The sequence below is a fragment of the Crinia signifera genome, chromosome 3 (genome assembly GCF_055691185.1).
Source record: "Crinia signifera chromosome 3, ASM5569118v1, whole genome shotgun sequence".
Taxonomy (NCBI): domain Eukaryota; kingdom Metazoa; phylum Chordata; class Amphibia; order Anura; family Myobatrachidae; genus Crinia; species Crinia signifera.
This window is the reverse complement of record NC_139219.1, coordinates 174,580,832-174,600,647: the sequence shown is the minus strand read 5'-3', so window position 1 is coordinate 174,600,647 and position 19,816 is coordinate 174,580,832. Positions and strand designations below refer to the sequence as shown.

Here is a 19,816-nt window from a genome sequence, read left to right as displayed (position 1 = left end):
AAGCCTCTCCCCTCTGGTGCAAAGTGTCATGGGACTTGTCAACTCCCAGTAATGCACTGCACACTTGTGTGCCTTGGCTCCCGATGCTCAGCACCATTAATCTTGTCACATTGGCAGATAGGTGAAGCTGCAGCACTACCCCACTACCATGCACAAAACCTTAAGCTAAAAAAAAGATTTTTTTTTTGAAAAATACATGCCAACCACAGGGGGCCCTTAGCTAGAGGGGGGCCCAGGGGTACTGACCCCTTGTGCCCCCATTATAATCTGGCCCTGGGTCTATGGCTCATCCTGTGCGAATTGTTTTATCCAGATCCTTTAACTATACTGACCTCATGGCAATGTAAAACTTTAGATATGTATTTGGTCCATAAGTTTTAGCTGATGCATGTTGCGCACTTTAGACAAGAACCGGAGTACTGTTAATGAGAGACGAAACACACAGATGCAAAATATGTTTAGAAAAGATTGTGTTTTACCATTTATATTATGTGTAGCGAATTGAAACTATGGGGGAAATTTACTAAAGGAAATTTGTAAAAAAAAAATAGGTGTATTTGTATCCAGAAATAAACTTATTTTTGACATTTACTATCGCGAAAATACGGCAATTCATAGTCGTATTCATGTGCTATCAATACGAATACGAATTGCCGTATTTTCGGAATAGTAAATGTCAAAAATAAGTGTATTTCTGGATACAAATACACCTATTTTTTACAAATTTCCTTTAGTAAATTTCCCCCTATATGTCTACAGTATATTTTATTATTTGTGTGTGTGTGGGATATGGGTTTATGTGTATTAATATTGCTGCGCACATGGATCGTATAATTATTCCACCTGGTTCCTATACTCTATTTATGGAACTCTGTGAACCAAAATGGCGGCCATACTACTCTATTTTGGTGTATATGCAACTCGACTTCCACACTGGCTACAATAATATTTTACCCTATGGGAAGGTGGCATGCACTTATAGAGCTAAATATGCTTTCACTTGCTCAACATTTGTAGAATAGCCTAATCCTCTGGACCAAAAACCTTATCTGGCCAAAAACATGTTTGCACACAATCATAATTGTGGCTTTTTCTCTATCTACGATGGGCCCTTAATTACAGTATATCTGTATTTTGCCACCAGCACTAATTATGTACAGTACAGTAGTGCACAATGCTCATTGAATGGAAATCTTAACTACAGTATTTTATTATAAGCAAGACTGTGTGGCTGATTCATACTGTCAAGTCAGTGTCAATTTTTGGAACACAGACAAAAAATCTACCAATGTCAGAGCTTTCATATATTGTAGCTAATCAAGGTTAGGTACATTAAATATTTAAACACAAAAGAGGATTGAAGTATATCTCAAATCAAAATAATTTCTGCATTGAAAAGTATTTGCCTCAAACTGTTTTTACAAATCATTCAGAAAAATATGATCATGGTTTGTCTTAACCCTTTGAGTGTAAAGGGAATTTGTCAAAATAGGTGTGAAAATTGCCAAGCCAAGCTTTTTTTTATTAACTCTTTGAGTGCCTACGGTGCCGCGAGAGATCCTCTAAATATCCCTTAAAAATGCCAGCACCATTTACAACGACGTTCTTTTTTTGGGTGCAATATTTAACTAAATTTCCATCAATTCACTTGGTTGTATTTGTATTCATTTAAAATGAAAGAAAAGCAATACTGGCATTTTTATTGGATATTTTGAGGATCGCTCACAGCAACAATGGCACTCAAAGGGTTAATATCAGGAAGATGTGCTGTGCTCTCAGTGGATGCATCAGTATTTAAACAATAATGGTTGGTGACTTTACACTTATGGTCTTTTGGTGCATATCATTCCTAGAAATGATATGCAAGACCATAAGTGTAAATTCAACAACCATTTTTGTTTAGATACTGACACATGCATAGGCAGAGTGCAGCACATCTTCTATCTTTTGTATTCCTATAGGAACCCAGTCAACTGTAAGTGCAAAATCTAAAGCAGAAAGAATAAGCGCGGGCACTTTATATAAAGTCAATTTAAAAATATTTGTCAAACTCTATTTTTATATGACTAGATTAGAGAAAAACAGCAGCAGATAGAGTGATGTGTATGAGGAAAACCTATCAAATAATTATCTCATAGAGAATAATTAGGGAACTGAAAAAATGGGATGGTTTAACTGCGCTTCTTAACTAGTTTTGTGGTTGACGTGAAAGAATTTAAAACTAAACAATGGTAAATAAAAAATAAATTTATATTCACAAAAATATAAAAACCTAATTCATCAAACAAAACACTATTAACACATTTGACCAGTCAGTAAAAGCACATGTTAGGAATACAAATATGATGATATAGCATAGTGCAATGACAAGTTTATAAAAGGTCACAAATACTGTATACAGTATATGTAAAACTTGCTCCAGATATCTAGAAGTGACATGACATGAACCTCTAATGCATTTCATCCCTGGTGAAATCAACTTGTAAATAACCATGAATAGTAGGCACAAATTTATTGTATAATCTAGTTTTAACAAAAATTTATGAGGGCAAGAAAATAGAGACTGCTTGTGCATTCCTACCATGCATTTTATTCACAATTCCCAATTTATGGATGGCTGGTTTCCCTAACTGGTTTTCTAAGTGCTCGCTGAATGGCATGCTGTTATGGTTGTTTCTGAAGCTGTTGTGCATTGCTACAATACATAGAAACAACAAGGGCGTACCAACCAGGTGTGCGCAATTAAAACAGAGTGCAGCTAGTGTGAATTCACCACGGGTATAACATCCAGGAAAATACCACCATAGGAATACAATAGACAAAAAAAGGTGTTGCACACACAGCGCTCAGTGTATAGCCTTAAGACACAGTAAAAATAGACAGAGATATCACCATTTGTTTCCAAACAGGTTTTTTCACTGGAGATTTCTCAGTAACAGGATTAATATCTGAAAAGATAACCACCAGATCTCACATTGCATGTGAGTGGGTGGAATAGAGAAATAACATAGTGCAGATTATCCTTGGTTAAAAATGAAATTTAATACAAGTCCGCACTTACAAATGGTAGACTTTTAACATAGCATAGGTGATAAACCCCTCAGGCAAAGCTGCTAGCAGTCAGATGGATCAGGCACAAACAACATTGATAGGTCCATATACCAGTCCGGAAACAGAAGATGGATGACCTCTGCTGTACGCCACGTGGATCGCCAGACAGCCTCTTCTTCCTGGGGAGTCTTCACTAAACACTCAACGCGTCTATTTTTACTGTGTCTTAAGGCTATACACTGAGCGCTGTGTGTGCAACACCTTTTTTAGTCTATTGCATTGCTACAATACCCCAATGATACAAAATCTCCAACTGTGAAATGTGATATGTCATTACATTTTTGTATGTACAGAAAGTAAGACATGCCTAAATGTATTTTTAATTAAAGTGGTGTGTAATATTGAAAAATGGATAAACAAATGTGGGTTATGAAGAGTGACCAGCACACATATGTCTTACCATTGGTTTGGAGGGGAGGTTTTAGATCAGTGGTAGCCAACTCCAGTCCTCAAGAGCTACAGTCCATGCACTCATTACTCACTGTCACATTTTAAAAGATCCACAGGTGGAGCTAATTACTTCACTTATTTCATTGCTAAATAAGATACAGAAAGGGACATTAAATGTTTCTCTTCCCAGGAAATTAGTACTGTTACTTTTAATATTGTTTTGTTCCTTATGAATTTTTGCCTATATACTGTATGAAGGCAATTATTATGATGTTGAAAATGGTGGAGCACTAAATGAGAATGTGATCAATTCGGTATTACAATAAAAATATTTATTAATAAGTATTGTCTGTATTCTGTCTCTTTACTGGTATATACAATAGGAAATATATCTCCATAAAGAGAAGAGTACCATTAAGTGCACGAGTACAATATAAAATATAGCAATTCAAAACAAATAAAAATAATCAATAATTTTAAATAATACTAATAATGAACAAATAAATGTATACTTAGGTGGAGTCCCACTTGTTCCTATAATGCTCTAGCTGTGCAAAGTCCCCACGGTTAAGTCCAATAAAATTTGGATGATATCAGCTTGGGTGTCCATAAACCTGGCTTGAAGAATGTATCCCAATGTTATGGGAGATATCCTCACAGGTTTCATGGAAAATGCAATCCAAGATTTGAGCAGGTGGTGTCCCAAATTTGCTGTGTTCGAGATTGTATGTTACCTCTCAACCTGGGTGGTGAAGAAATGAGGAGCTGGTTTAAGGTGGGTAGATACTTTAGAAAAAGTTATCCAATGTCCAGTGATTACTGTCTCCTTTATTTTTATGATGTTATCTCTAAATATCATGAAAAGTTTGTGTGCATTAAATGTGAAATGGTTGAATTACTTTCCAAACCGCTCACAACTGTATAATATTCAAGTACTGTTGATTAGTAGTGGTAGATTTATCTACCAATATGTGCTATCTATCATTACTGTAAACAGATTAGGATCCCAACCTTTGGACTTGGTTTTGTATGTCAAAACAAGCCATAATAGTTCTAAAAGCAGCATGAATTGATTTTATTTTTATCTTGGATTCTGCTACCAGCTGAAAGATCCACTATTTCCATTATGTCAGAATTTCTAGCTTAATGTCCTAAACATGAATAGAGATGGCTACAAGAAAATTTCCAAGAGACAAAGACAGCTCCTCCTAGTATAAATTTGAGACTAAACCAGACCTTCTAAATCTTTAATTTAGGTACTGTACCTCTTTCTTATTATAAAGCCACTCAATTTATTACCATATATATATATAGAGTCCAAACGGTCAGGCACAACCTCACGATCTGTAGCAAAGTCCTGGTGCCAGAAGTAACCCCACAGTGAGGGCCAATATAAAATACTCACGCTGCTCGACAAGCAGCCACTGCAGCACACGGATATACAGTAAGTGAAGGATCACAGGAGCAGGAGATTTAATGCAACGTTTCGATTTTAATAATCGTCATCAGGCATAACTTACACATTCAAAACACTCACCTTATATCCCCGTTCACCTGTGTACGTTCGGTCACGTTTCCCGCCAGGCAGCACACAGATCTGTCATCAGCGCGCACCCACTGCGTAACCGTCTCCATGACCACCGACCACAACAAATGTGGACGCATCGTCATGACAACGTGCACGCAGCCGAATGACGCTATGTGAACTCCCCGGGGCCCACGGGACCTAATAGAAACAAACGGCATTTACGGAGGATACAGGCACTGATACAGGAGAATTGCAAATACAAAATATAGCACATATAATGTATAACAAAAAAGTATAAACATGGGATAAGTAATAAGTAATACAGATACATAAATACATCAAAGAGCAGATGATAGATGCGTCAGACGTCAAGGCAAGTCCACCTAGGAAAATGAATGGGTTAATTACCCTTTACAGATAACATATGCTGAAACAAGGACATTAGCAAAAAAGGACATTAGCAAAAACATTAGCAAAAAATGACCAAAGCAGGACACAGGCATTACCATAATATATCACACTAATATACCTAACAGAAAAGCATGGAAACCTAAATGGTCATTCAGACCATGGGGTGTCATAGTTCTAAGACGGTGGATCCAATGGGATTCACACCGCAGTAGTGCCAGTGATCTACAGATGGCGCCGGGCTTGTCTTTGCTGGGGATGGCGGAGGACTCGCCACCCGCCATCCCCCGCCCCGCGCCATCTGTATGTCGGAAGGGGACGCGCGTGCACGAGGTGCACGCGCGTCCCGTTCCGACGGTGCTTTTCCCCGGGTCCCCGCCGGCTTCCCCGGGTCCCCGCCGGTCCACACCGCCCCCCGCAGCCCCCCGCAGCCCTGCCCGTCTCCCTGAAGCTGGAGACGGGCAGGACTGCACCCGCCGCGCCGCCTCGCCGCCCGGCTATTGAGACGCTCGTGCGTGGGAAACGCACGAGCGTCTCATTCAGCCAGAGCGCCAGATTGCTGGCGGATCGCCAGGGACACGGTCCTGGCGCTCCGCCAGCAATAATAAGGCCGGCGCTATCTGTATTTCCACCCCTTAGTTTTGCTGGTACATGGTCTATAATTATGTAATGTAAATTAGCCATACTGTGGCCAGCCTGTGCAAAATGACGCGCAACAGGCTGGTCACTGGTACCTGAGGCCAAGGCAGCACGAATGGCAGTGCGGTGTTCTGCCATCCATTCCCGCAATGTGCGGTCGGTCTTGCCGACATAATGTAACCCGCATGGGCAGGATATTAGATACACAATATAGTGTGTTGTACAAGTGACCTTATGTCGGATGCTATACTGTTTCCCACTGAAAGGGTGATTAAAGCTGTCACCCATGGTCATGCTGCTACAGGTTATACAATGCAGGCATCGAAAACAGCCATTACATCAACCTAAAAACGTCGGCTGGGGTGCCACATCAGTACGGGGAAAAATGTCTGTCCGGACCACCCAGTCCCTTACATTCTTACCCCTAGTGTATCATGTCATAAGGTCAGTATTGGCCAGTTTAAGATCTTTGTCACTGCTAATAATGGGCCAATGTCGTTTGGCCACTGTCCGGATGGTGTCACTGCTGGTATTAAAATGGTTAACCCATGGTAGTCTGGTGTGTCCCGGTTGGTCAGTCTTATTTAAGGATTTAAGGAGATCCATCCTAGGAATTTCTAATGCATTATTCTTAGCCCTAGTTAGAAGTTCCAGATCATAGCCCCTCACTAAAAAGTTATTAGTCATGAGGTCAATCTGTGCAATGGCCTCAACCTGATCACTACAAATGCGACAAGCTCTGAGGAACTGCGAAACAGGTAAACCAAATTTCAGCGGTTTAGGATGAAAACTAATACCGTATTGTGGTCAGTGTCCTTTCTGTACAGAGAGGTGGTTAAACCACCATCGTGTAACGTCACTGTTACGTCAAGGAAATTAACCAATGTGGGGCTAATCACATAAGTCAGCTTAAGGGGTGATGTCGACAAATTGTGTCGATCAATGACATCAGTAAATTGTTGAGCAGTCCCTGTCCATATTAGAAAGATGTCATCTATGTATCTGGTATAGAAGACTATCATACCAGATACATAGGGGTCATTAAAGAAGATCTCCTCCTCGGCAATAAACATGTAGGCATTCACGTACGATGGGTCCACATTGGACCCCATCGCACAGCCTGAACGCTGGAGGTAAAAGCGACCATCGTGTATGAAAAAATTGTGGGTGAGTAACAACAACAATAGATCACACACTAGGTCACTAGAGGGACCCTTATACAAAGCGTTATCATGAATGAGATCCCGTACAGCCTGAACACCAGCAATATTAGGTATGATGGTATATAAGCTGGATACATCAATGCTACACAGGAAACTACCAGCCGGTATGTGTTGTCCCATGTTTATACTTTTTTGTTATACATTATATGTGTTATATTTTGTATTTGCAATTCTCCTGTATCAGCGCCTGTATCCTCCGTAAATGCCGTTTGTTTCTATTAGGCCACGTGGGCCCCTGGGTGTTCACGTCACGTCATTCGGCTGTGCGCCGCTGCGTGCACGTTGTCAATGCACGTCATGACAATGCGTCCACATTTGTTGTGGTCGGTGGTCATGGAGACGGTGACGCGGTGGGCGCACGCTGATGACGGATCTGTGTGCTGCCTGGCGGGAAACGTGACCGATGATATAAGGTGAGTGTTTTGAATGTGTAAGTTATGCCTGATGACGATTATTAAAATCGAAACGTTGCATTAAATCTCCTGCTCCTGTGATCCTTCACTTATATCCGTGTGCTGCAGTGGCTGCTTGTCGAGCAGCATGAGTATTTTTTATTGGCCCTCACTGTGGGGAAACTGCTGGCACCGGGACTTTGCTACAGATCTTGGGGTTGTGCCTGACCGTTTGGACTCGATATTTGGGAGATTCCTGTGCAGGTTTGGGATCTTACCTGGTCATTGGCACCCCGGAAGTTTGTGATTGCCTGTGGTTCACTTGTTACCATCATCTTTTATTTATGGACGCAGTCCTGTTTTAAACCACTATGGCTGAAGTTGGAACAGGTGCTGATACACCGGTGGAGTGCATTAACCTTGCCAAATTAACACAAGGTATTGCTGTGACATTCTCTGAATCAGAGGCGGATGATATTTTATTCAAAGAGATATTTGATAATGCTTCCAGCAAGTCTACAGATGTGATTTATAGAGACTGGTTGAAGCTTAAACAAAAAGAATTGGACTTCTTTTACCACGGGCTTATCTTGACAGATTATTACAAGGGAAAGCATATACCCCGTGGGTTCAGAGTTAAGAACTGTCCTACGATTGGTCGCCATAATTTGACCTTTTGCAAGAGATGGATAGGGGTTCTTAATAAATGTAGCTATGACTTGATGCTCCTCGTAATAGAGGAGTATGCTTGTGAGCTTAAGAACACCCGTGAGAAAATCTCTGCTTTTGAAGGTATCAATAAACAGCTATTGGAATCTGATACCAGTGTGGATTGGTGTGAAAAACTGAAAACCAAATTATCCACCTACAAACGCGATCTCCTGCAATATAAGCACCAGAAATTGGACAAGGTCATTAATGACTATGAACACAATCTGGTCTACCAATGGACCAACTCTGAACCCAGAGGCCGTGGTCGTCCAAAGGGACGTGGGTCCCGCCAGTACAACAGGCGTCCTACACGCTCAAGAGACCGCTATACCACCAGTGATTCTGATGGCAACTATGACCAATATGGTGGTCCTCCTTCATCTGGTTCATCAGCCCCTTCAGGGGTTCTTACCCGCACACAGTTACTTCGAGACATTAATACCGGTCAAGGCGTGGGGGTAAAAGATACAGAGCGAAGAAGGCCAGGCAGGCTGCCCTTAAACAGGACACCACGATAATCTTCAACCTGTCTTCCTATAGATTGTCACCAGCAGAAAATAAGGTGGACTGTCTTTTGTACCTACTAATCACTTGCGTGACTTTGATTGGCAATTAGAAAAATATCGCCTTAACAGACAGCTGCGCCTCCATGAACATTTTGCTAAAACCACTCAGTCTGCACCTGCTGTAGCTGATGTGGTCCTAGTTCAATTACGTAAGCTTTTGCCAAAGTCTAAATTTGACCCGTTGTCAAATAATATATCAATTAAAACATTTTCTAGGATGTTAGATCATGACGTTAATTTGTCTATTAAATGTCAGTCTAAAAATAAGAATATTGTGCATAATAATCTACCTGCCATTATTATTATTATTATTATTATTATAATTTTATTTATAAGGCGCCACAAGTGTTTCGCAGCGCCGTACAAAGGAACAATACAGGGAAACAAAACTTGGCATAACATTGAATAAATAACAAAAATACAGTACAAATAAAGAGCACCACAGATCAATACACATTACAGCTTGGATATAAGTAGTGAGGACTCAATCAACATACAACTAGAGGCTTGAGGCCAATGATGGAGAGGAGTATGCAGACGAAGATGGTCATTGGGTGTTGGAGTAAAGGAGAGCTGTGAGTGAAATGTGAAGAGAAGTGGGCTTTGACAACAGGAGGGAAGAGGGCCCTACTCGGAGGAGCTTACAATCTAGTAGGAAGGGGAGACAGACAGATTACAAGAGGTGCAAGCGAGGGGGTGGTGGTTAGATAGCAGGATGTAAACAGGAAACAGGCAAGGGGTCGGAGAACCAGCTGGTTTATGCAGTGGAAGGGTACGCTTTGATGAATAGGTGAGTTTTCAGTGCCCGTTTGAAGCTTTGCAAGGTCGGGGAGAGTCTAATGGAGCGAGGGAGTGCATTCCACTGAAGGGGTGCAGCACGGGCAAAGTCCTGTACTCTAGCATGGGAAGCAGTGATCAGGGTGGAGGAGAGACGACAGTCGTCAGCTGACCGTAGAGGGCGGGAGGGTGTATGAATGGAGATGAGGTTAGAGATATATGGAGCAATAGAATTCCATGCGTTGAAGCAACTGTCAGCCAATCCTGATATCATCATTTGCCCCGCTGACAAAGGTTAGGCTTCCTACACTGTTTGTGCATGTGGCCCAGCATACTGCTGAGCTCGATCTTTAAAGTTGGATTTCTATTTATGTCATCACATAGTTATTGCAGCTAATGTATTTAGGAATGCACTGAATGTAGTTTACATATGTGAGGCACTATGAAATGTAGCGTAATTACAAATTAGTATCAGTTTTTCCCCCACACTTTTCGGAAGTCATTCTGATTGACCCACAAAGATGTGAAATTCGCAGCTTTGCGGTGCATCTAAACACTTCCCGCTGCCTGTTAGAATGACTGCCGCCAGTAATTTTGTACTGCATTGATTTGCTACTACAGTATATCAACACATACAGTACTATAACATTTTACTTCCTCTTTTATATTGTTTTCTAGGTTTTTGCTTTACTATGTCAATGATTATAAATGTAATTATTATAGAATATTTGTTTTGCATTAAGAACACTTAAAGGGGGAAACTGATGTGTATTCTACTTCACATGTGATGGGCAACCAATCCGAATCTACTTCTTATTTATTTAGCACCCTCTACAAGATAGTAGACAGGATCTGATTAGTTGCACCTAGAAACATCACATGTGAAGTAGAATACACATTATAGTACCAATTTGCCCCAATTTCTTTTAGATTTTATGTGTACCTTTTGGAGTCACGATTTTAAGGAAGATTCAGCATTATGTAGCATATTAGAAAAAAGTCTCAAAATGAAGATTAGCTAGTGGCACATTAACTGTATCAGTTTAAGCATCAGATTTTTTTATGGCACAGTTTCATCTTCAAACATTTACATATCCATCATACATATCGAATCTCAGGGAGGATTAATGGAATGATCAGACAGGCTGATGGTTCTTCTGCTGTTATTTTCCAAAAGCCGGCATCGGAGACTTGAAAAAGTAGCTTATAGTTATTTTCATATCAGTAGAAGCAAAAGTCTTCCTAAGACAAAATTACAACTGGCTGAAACAAATGATTTATTTTTGCTGCACTCATGTACACCAGCAACTCCATTACCGTCCAATCCACACTGTCTGCCTTTTTCATTTTAACTCTATGAACCATGAAAACTGCTGTTCGATGGGAAAGGGTACTATTTGAGCTACTGTATTTGAGCAGTTTGTACATTGACGTAATACATTGTCAATGGTTATGTTCTTTAAAATAGTTTACAAGCCTGAGCAATTCTCATAGGTCAATATTTTTTTTAAAAATAGAGCAATGGCAAACATTGTGATACAGTTCTTCTTATCATTTATTTCTATAGCACCACTATATTATGCAACACATTGCAGAGAATATTTCAATCATTCAAATGAGTTCCTGTCATATTCGAGTTTAGAATCGTCAATATAGTTGTTGTTTTCCCCCTTCATCTGTGGAAAGTATAAGGACAGCATGGCAGCATGTTTTTCCTATTCATTTTTCAGCCCAAATGTTTTCTAGCTTATGTGTGCCATTAGGTGTTTATGAATTATTATTGTAACATTAAAAATTAAACCAACAGTAGATAAATATACAAAGGTCAGAACTCAAAGTCTTCATTTTTTTTAAACATTAGTTTTTATTGGTATTATATTATAGCAAACAAAATAAAAAGATACAGAAAGGCAAGGCAAAACAAAACAGGGGAAAATAAAACACATGGAGAGGCACACATTGGTACGGTCACAAGTACATATATATGAAACAATAAGTCTTCATTTTTTTATTTTTATTTTAAACGCATGTCAGCTGCCTGCCCTGTTCATGGAAATCTGAGTCACCAGAGACTTACTGTAGATTTGAGAACGCTTGAGAAATCATTCGATGGTTGATGACCATCAAATGATTTTGGCCATGCACGCAAGTCTCTGAAATGATGTGTACGCAAAAAATCACCATGCAGGGGTGGGGGGTGGTAGCGGCCGCTCGTGTGGTCTGCGGTTAGTTGGGTCGCAAAGCTGCAAAATTTGCAGCATTGACAGTAAACCAGAATAAGTCAAAGACACTTTCTGTATTTTAGAATATTAAACAATTTGAAGTGTTAAGTAATTATTGTTGATTGTGTTACTTGTTTTGGATCCATACTGAATACAGTTAAATTATAAATACATTGCCATACAATTGCTGCATATTTGTAAGTAGTCTAAAGTCTTTCTCCATAAACATTTTAAAACAATTAACTGCTGCACTGTTTGTACTTTCTTCAGACAGTAAACAATAAAGCTGTGTACACATAGCGCAGTACCACTGGCAATATGGTCGCTGAGCAACCATATTGCCATTGATTTGGCACTCTTCCGTATTCAGCCCTCTAATGGTTGCAGGAGCTTGCTCCTGTGACTAGCTATTTTCCCCGTGGCTCCCCTGGCAGAGTCTCTTGTTCATCAACAACCATCTCTGGTCGCTGATGAAAAACTGGACACTGGGCAATATATTGCAATGTGTACACAGCTCTAGGTGATATGACTCTCTTTGACTGCCCCTGACAATTTAAACTAACAGTAGTTTATTTGACACTCTTGTCAATTGGACTTCCTATGCTCCTGGTGTCTTGTAGTCTCGCACAGAGAAGTGCACTTTTAAGCACAGCTTGTCTTCAGGCTGCGCTATACATGGCAATTAAATTGTATGCTGTTTGTGCACTGCCAGGAGCAGCCAATAATACACTTGCTTTCCTTGTCTAATTTGCATTAGTCTGAGAAAGCCTAATTATGGTTAGGACGACATGGTTCAGTGCACATATTACATCTAAATGCAGTGTTTATTAATTAGCTCTATTGTATATAAATTGTGTTATTATTTCATTATCTCTTAACACCAATACATGCTTAAACTTTCTTTGAAATCTTGTGCCCTACTGTATTTCTGTGATCTCTGTAAATACATTTGGATTAATTTTGTGCTTGGGAAAAACCATGGATTAGCCAAATTTCTGTATATGCTATATGATTTGTTAAATATCAAAACCATGTTTATATTACATATTCTTGCAAGAAATATTTCTTAAGCTTATAAATTAAGGTATATTTACACAAAAAATTAAATTAATATTTTCCATTGATTTTTAAGTATTTTGATTATTGCTTCCCTGCTGAATCATATTTTGTCTTGCTCACATGCATTCATTAACAATTAATTTCTTGGTTAAATTATAAAGATAACTTCATTTTCATGAAAGGAGATTAATTGGATGTGCCTTGCATCATGATAAATAACATTAGCTACTGTACTTAATTTAACTTGGCTCAGAACCAGAATAAGTTGCAATTTTTCCTTTGTTTTATTTGAAATAGTTTAATTAAAAAAAAAGGTCTGTATTAGCTTAATAGCAAAATATGGCCAATTTTGAAAATAGATTGTTTGCAGACCTCATACACTAAAGTAATTCAGCATTTCCACAAACGGTCCTAAAGGCCTCCTATTATATTATGTCTAAAGTACAACTAAACCCCAAAAAATAGAAAGATACATGTGAGATGTAAAAGACAAATAACCTAATAGAGGAACTTGCTCAGCCTACGGCTACTGTGAATGTTCATCCACTACTGAACAAAAATGAAAAAGAAAGCATCAAAGAAGGTCAGTAGCTGTAGGTGGTGCTCTTTCAAGTCAGTGAGTAGAATATAAAACTCAGCTCTTGAATTACATGGACAGGTGTGTATAATAAATCACAAATGTTTAAATCTCTGATGATTGAACTAAACAGTACATGAGCAAAAAAACCTTAGTCTGCCTCTTCCAGTGACCATATTGGCACATTTAAATACAAATAAGAGATACTTTATTGGGGAAGATGTATCAAACATTGGAGAGAAATACAGTGGGGAGTTTTTTCTGATTCACTATCACTCTCACAATCACTCTCTAATGGACAAAACCATATGCACTGCAGGTGGGGCTGGTGTAACATGTGCAGAGACCATTATGTTTGGGTGGGGGTGTACTTCAAATTGATATATGTATTGCAGTGTAACAATAAAACCAGAATGTACCCTGCACAGAAACAATAAAACACATAAATATAATTCTCTTTGCACATGTTACATCAGCCCCACCTGCAGTGCATATGGTTTTGTCCATTAGAGAGTGATTGTGCCTTTCTGAGTGAATTGGAATAACCCCCAAAGTACCAACCAATCAGCTAAAACCTGTACAATTTTCAAACATAGCTGGTAAAATAACAGAAGCTGATTGGCTGACTTTATCTCTCCACTTTATATATCTCTCCCCATTGTAGCTAAATATATAATATAAGCTAAATACACATTAATGAAACTGGTTTAACATGAAATACTAAAGTCACAAAAGCAGCAATTGCTAAAATGTAAGTTAAAAGGCAATAAACTAAAACAAATCATATATAATAATGATAAAATGATGCCATGTTTTTATCATACAAGGGATAAAGCAATTTTTTCTTTTAAAGCTCAAAAAAACAATTAATCAATTTTCTCACATAGTCAAAGCTTAGAAAATACAATTAATGGAAATGCATTGGCCTGTATTGTTTGGCATGAAATGTAGATTTTAAAAGGATTTATCATATGGTGATGCAAAAATTTCCACTCACTAGCATTGGGTCCCTTTGATGAAGAATAATCTTATGCTTGATATGATGGGTATCCCTGGTGATTGTTGAGCTTGGTAGATATTGAATCCTGAGAGATCAAAGTACTCACCTACTTAGATTGCAAACCTTTCTCCTCCTCTCATTTGGAAAAACTGGATTTGCAGTATCACCTTTACCCAGACCAGACCCTAGGGCTATTGCAATCTAAACAGTGAATGCTTTGATCCCACAGGATTCAATACCCACATAACTCAAAAATCACCACTGTAGGTAAACCCTTTATCTCTTTATCTCACTATACGCATTATAAAGACATTTAAAAAAAAACATTTTGTTATTTTTTTTCAAAGTGGACTCAGCTGACTCACATATAATCCTTGCAATATTATAACCTGGGTTATTGTCGGTGGCTGGTGTGAAAAAACCTATCCAGGTTATGTTACCAGAAATTTGAACCTGTTCATCACCAAGGTCAAACCCTTCATTGACCTAGTTACAGTAGCATGAGGTGTGAATGGTGTAGGGTCACATTAAAGTACTATATACAGAGAGTTGGATCACTGGTGCTTAGATATGAAGTCATTTACATGCACTGAAAGTGGAAAAACACAGCACCTGGGTTCAGTCTCTGGTTAGAAATCAGTTTCAAGCATCTGTGAAATTGCTTAAAACTTTATTCAATAGGTGTTCTGGTCGGATTAATGACCTTATTCTGATTGACTCAGAAGGCTGTGAAACTCGCAGCCTTGTGAGTCCATCAGACACCGCCCACAGTGCCGGCCACCCCCCTCTCGCATGCGCAACCCCCTACATGCCTGCGAATGGATGATTTACATAATCATCCATTCGCAAGCGGGGAGAAATCACTCGTTTGTCGGTGACCATCGAATGATTTCTCCAGCGCTCACATTTCATAGACACAATATGGTGTCTCTAAACTGTGGGCACCCTGTGCGAGGACAGGATGGGCAGCTGACATCCGGTGATGTCAGCTGCCCGCACCACGCCTCTTTAGCATGAGAATGAATACTGGGCATTCCCATATGCTAATGGAGCTGCCCAGTACCCCACACCCTTCTCCACCCCCTGGCCACTGTGTAGGGTGCGTGCACCCAGCAAATATGATGTTTGCCGTGGTTGTACACACCCTGCGTCTGCACATGCGCAGAAATGCATCTGCAAATCAATTAGAATAAGGTCCTTGGTGTGAAAGCTTTATAACTGTGAAACATTAGTTACATGCATAGATATTTAAACGTTGCTAAAACAATGGGCCTTATTTTGGTTCTTTCTTTCTGACAAAATCCTTCTTAGATGGGCAAACCCATGTGCACTGCAGGTGGGGCAGGTGTTACTTGTGCAGAGAGAATTAGATTTGGGTGGGGTTTTACTTCAAAGTGAGATCTATATTGCAGTGTAAAAATAAAGCAGTCAGTATTTTCCCTGCACAGAAACAAAATTACTCACCCAAATCTAATTCTCTCTGCACATGTTACATCTGCCCCCCTGCAGTGCACATGGTTTTGTCCATCTAAGAAGGATTTTGTCAGAAAGAATGAACCAAAATAAGGCCCAATGTTCTTTTTTCTGCTCACTATGGGCCTTATTTTGGTTCACTCCTTCTGGCAAATTCCTTCTTAGATGGACAAAACCATGTTCACTGCAGGGGGAAAGATGTAACTTGTGCAGAGAGAGTTAGATTTGGGTGGGATTTTACTTCAAAGTGAGATCTATATTGCAGTGTAAAAATGATGCAGTCAGTATTTTCTCTGCACAGAAACAAAATAACTCACCCAAATCTAATGCTCTCTGCACATTTTGCATCTGCCCCACCTGCAATGCACATGGTTTTGCCCATTTTGAGAACAACTTTGTACTGCGATCAGATCTGAATAAGCACCTATGTTGTTAACAGTAACATTTGTTTTGTAGTGAAAATCCCAATTCATTAAATTTAAGATCATAAAAATTTTACATTAATAAATAATATATACTGAATGATAAGAAAACTAACAGTTAAAACACTCTTTGTTCTGGTTTAAATGTAGCTTTTGTTGAATTCGCTTATTTACAATTAATATTATCTATAAAAATGGTCACTAGTTGCTAAACATTGTTTTTAATATATTTTACATTAAGGGTGTTTTGTGTGTTTTTTTTAGAAATCCAAAATACCTACCTATGAAAAGATGTGGGCCTTTATGAATAGCAGGAGCCAGTCGGTGCTTGTCAAAAATAATGAAGAAGGTATCCAGCGAGTGCTCACCTCTGATTATGCCTTTCTAATGGAGTCAACAACCATTGAATTTGTCACGCAACGCAACTGTAACCTGACACAGATTGGAGGCCTTATAGATTCTAAAGGTTATGGAGTTGGAACTCCCATGGGTATGTTGCATGTCAATTATGTTGTCTTTGTTCATTTATCTTAGTTGGAGTAAGAAAAAATAGAAGGCTTCACCAACAATTCAATTTGGCAGAAGATGCAACTATACACTTTTGTTTCAATACATGGATAACAAATAGTTATAAAATGTTATACATTTACTAGCAAATAAGAAAATATGAATAGAAAACCAAATATTAGATAAAGAATACTAAAGGCAACCATATTACCTTAACTAGTGCACATTTAATAATAATAATAATAATAATAATAATAATAATAATAATAATAATAATAATACTACAATTATAATAATATAGTATTATTATTATTATTATTATTATTATTATTATTATTATTATTATTATTATTATTATTATTATTTAATAATTTATTATATTCAACCACTATTCTATTCCCAATAAATTCACATATTTTTGACAATGGTTATACCAAATGTGTTAAAAAAACATCTCCATGATACAGTACTCTATATTTAAAGAAGAATCTTCTGGTGTTAATTTAAAATTTTGTTGTAGCACGTGTTCTGATATAACCAACAAATTTAGATTATTTCCAAACCTTTTCTCATTTTATCCTTACATTTTGTTTAGCTGACCAACAAGCAATGATATTTGTAAAAAATTTAGTTGTGACAAAATTATGGGCCTTATTCTAGTTCACTCTTTCTGACAAAATCCTTTTTAGATGGACAAAACCATGTGCACTGCAGGGGGGCAGATGTAAAATGTGCAGAGAGAATTAGATTTGGGTGGGATTTTACTTCAAAGTGAGATCTATATTGCAGTGTAAAAATAAAGTTACTGTCCTGAAGACGAGCCACAGGCTCGAAATGCCGTTGGCAGCACAGACATAAAAGTCTTTTTGCACCTTCAAAGTGCCGGGAGTTACGTTCTTTCAATCAGTGACATGCATGTACCAGAGGGTTGCTCTGGATGAACGGGCACCCGGGCCAAGTTTTGTGAGTTTGCTAAGAGGTGGCTAACAGTGCCGGACCCCTGCATAGACTCTATATATATATATATATATATATATATATATATATATATATATATATATATATATACCATCTCCAACGTCCTGCACCCACGGTCTTTTCAAGAAATACTCATACCACACAGGCTCTTAGGAAAGAGCCTGTGTGGTATGAGTATTTCTTGAAAAGACCGTGGGTGCAGGACGTTGGAGATGGTGTATTGTTAAGTCTTCCTAGCACCGCGGCAGCAGCAGCATAAGAGGGAGGGTGCCGGTCTACTGAACTTTGTATATATATATATATATATATATATATATATATGTAGTATTAATACCGGCACTCACAGCGATCCTCCATATAAGCCAAACTTGCCCAGGTGCCTTATTCAACCCAAACAGCCGGTCCGGGTAAATATACAAACAATCAATCGGCACTCACAGGGTCTTAATCAACTGAGTAAAAAACTGACACGGAGGTCAAGAAATACAGTAACGTTTCGAGCCTTTATTGGCTCGTCATCAGCTCGAAACGTTACTGTATTTCTTGACCTCCGTGTCAGTTTTTTACTCAGTTGATTAAGACCCTGTGAGTGCCGATTGATTGTTTGTATATATATATATATATATATATATATATATATATATATATATATATATTGCCTGACCCTAACCACCTCCTTGCCCCAGTACTGCCAAAACTGCTATATACCTTTACTCCATGGCAACGAGCATGAAACCCCTAGTAAGGAGCATGTAATCCCTGTATTTGAGCAAGAAACACCTGGCAATGAGCGTGTAACTCCTGGCAATGAGCATGTAGGTAAGCGCCACTTATGTGGCATAATATATAACCGGAATTACGGTGTGTGGTATAATATGTATTAGGCCAGTGGTAGCCAACCTTAGCCCTCGAGAGCTACCAACAGTTCACATTTTCCAGACAACCTAGCTGCTGCACAGCTGCACTCATTAATCACTGACACATTTTAAAAGATCCACAGATGGAGCTAATTAGCTCACTTGTGATTCTGTGAGGAGACCTGCAAAACATGCACTGTTGGTAGCTCTCGAGGACTAGGGTTGGCTACCCCAGTATTAGGCATTATGGCATGTGTTATAATATGTAATAGGCATTATGGTTGTGGCATAATGTGTAATAGGCATTACAGTGGGTTATAACATGTCATAGGAATTATGGTGTGTGACAATGTGTTATGGGCACTACGGTGAGTGGCAATCATGTGTAATAGGATTTACGGTGTAAATTTTGCCATGTGCCGTTGGCGCGCACTATCACTGGTTTTGGTGTCTGTGTGTGTGTGTGTGTGTGGGGGGGGGGGTACCAATTAGTTTTCTAACACAGGGCACCAAAATGTCTAAATATCTACATATGATATTGCTGCTACTAAGCCCATTATGTGTTTTTTCATTGTGCACCTTCAGCAGGCATTGAGGGCGCACATTTTTAGTATGCAGGGGGGCGCCGAACACCCGAGCACCAGCCCTGCAAGCAGCAAGTAAATCATGAACAAATATTTTTTCTATGGGATTGTACAGTATCTAAAAAGCACATTTGTTAAAAAGCAGCATATTGCATCTAGCTTGTCTCTTTACCATACAAAAAGCTTGCTTTACCCTTTTGATTGTAAACAGACGAAAAAATGAAAAGCTAACAATTATTTGTATTCCATTTCTTTTGCTCAGCAAAGTACGTCAGAAATCCAATTTTAAATCCATACATTTTATCTTTCATTTTATATTCCGAACATACTATATATTATCTACTGTACTTCCACTTTACAATTTAACATTAAAATTACATTCAATTATTTAT

The 19,816-nt window shown here is 38.8% G+C and overlaps 1 protein-coding gene across 1 annotated transcript in view; it reads left to right on the top strand.

Annotated features, from left to right (window-relative positions):
* GRIK2 (glutamate ionotropic receptor kainate type subunit 2) overlaps positions 1-19,816 on the top strand; it is a 571,469-nt gene that overhangs the window by 500,061 nt on the left and 51,592 nt on the right. The window contains exon 15 of the mRNA XM_083176981.1: positions 16,763-16,988. Coding sequence (XP_083033107.1) covers positions 16,763-16,988 — 226 coding nt within the window. The remainder of the gene's footprint in view (positions 1-16,762; positions 16,989-19,816) is intronic.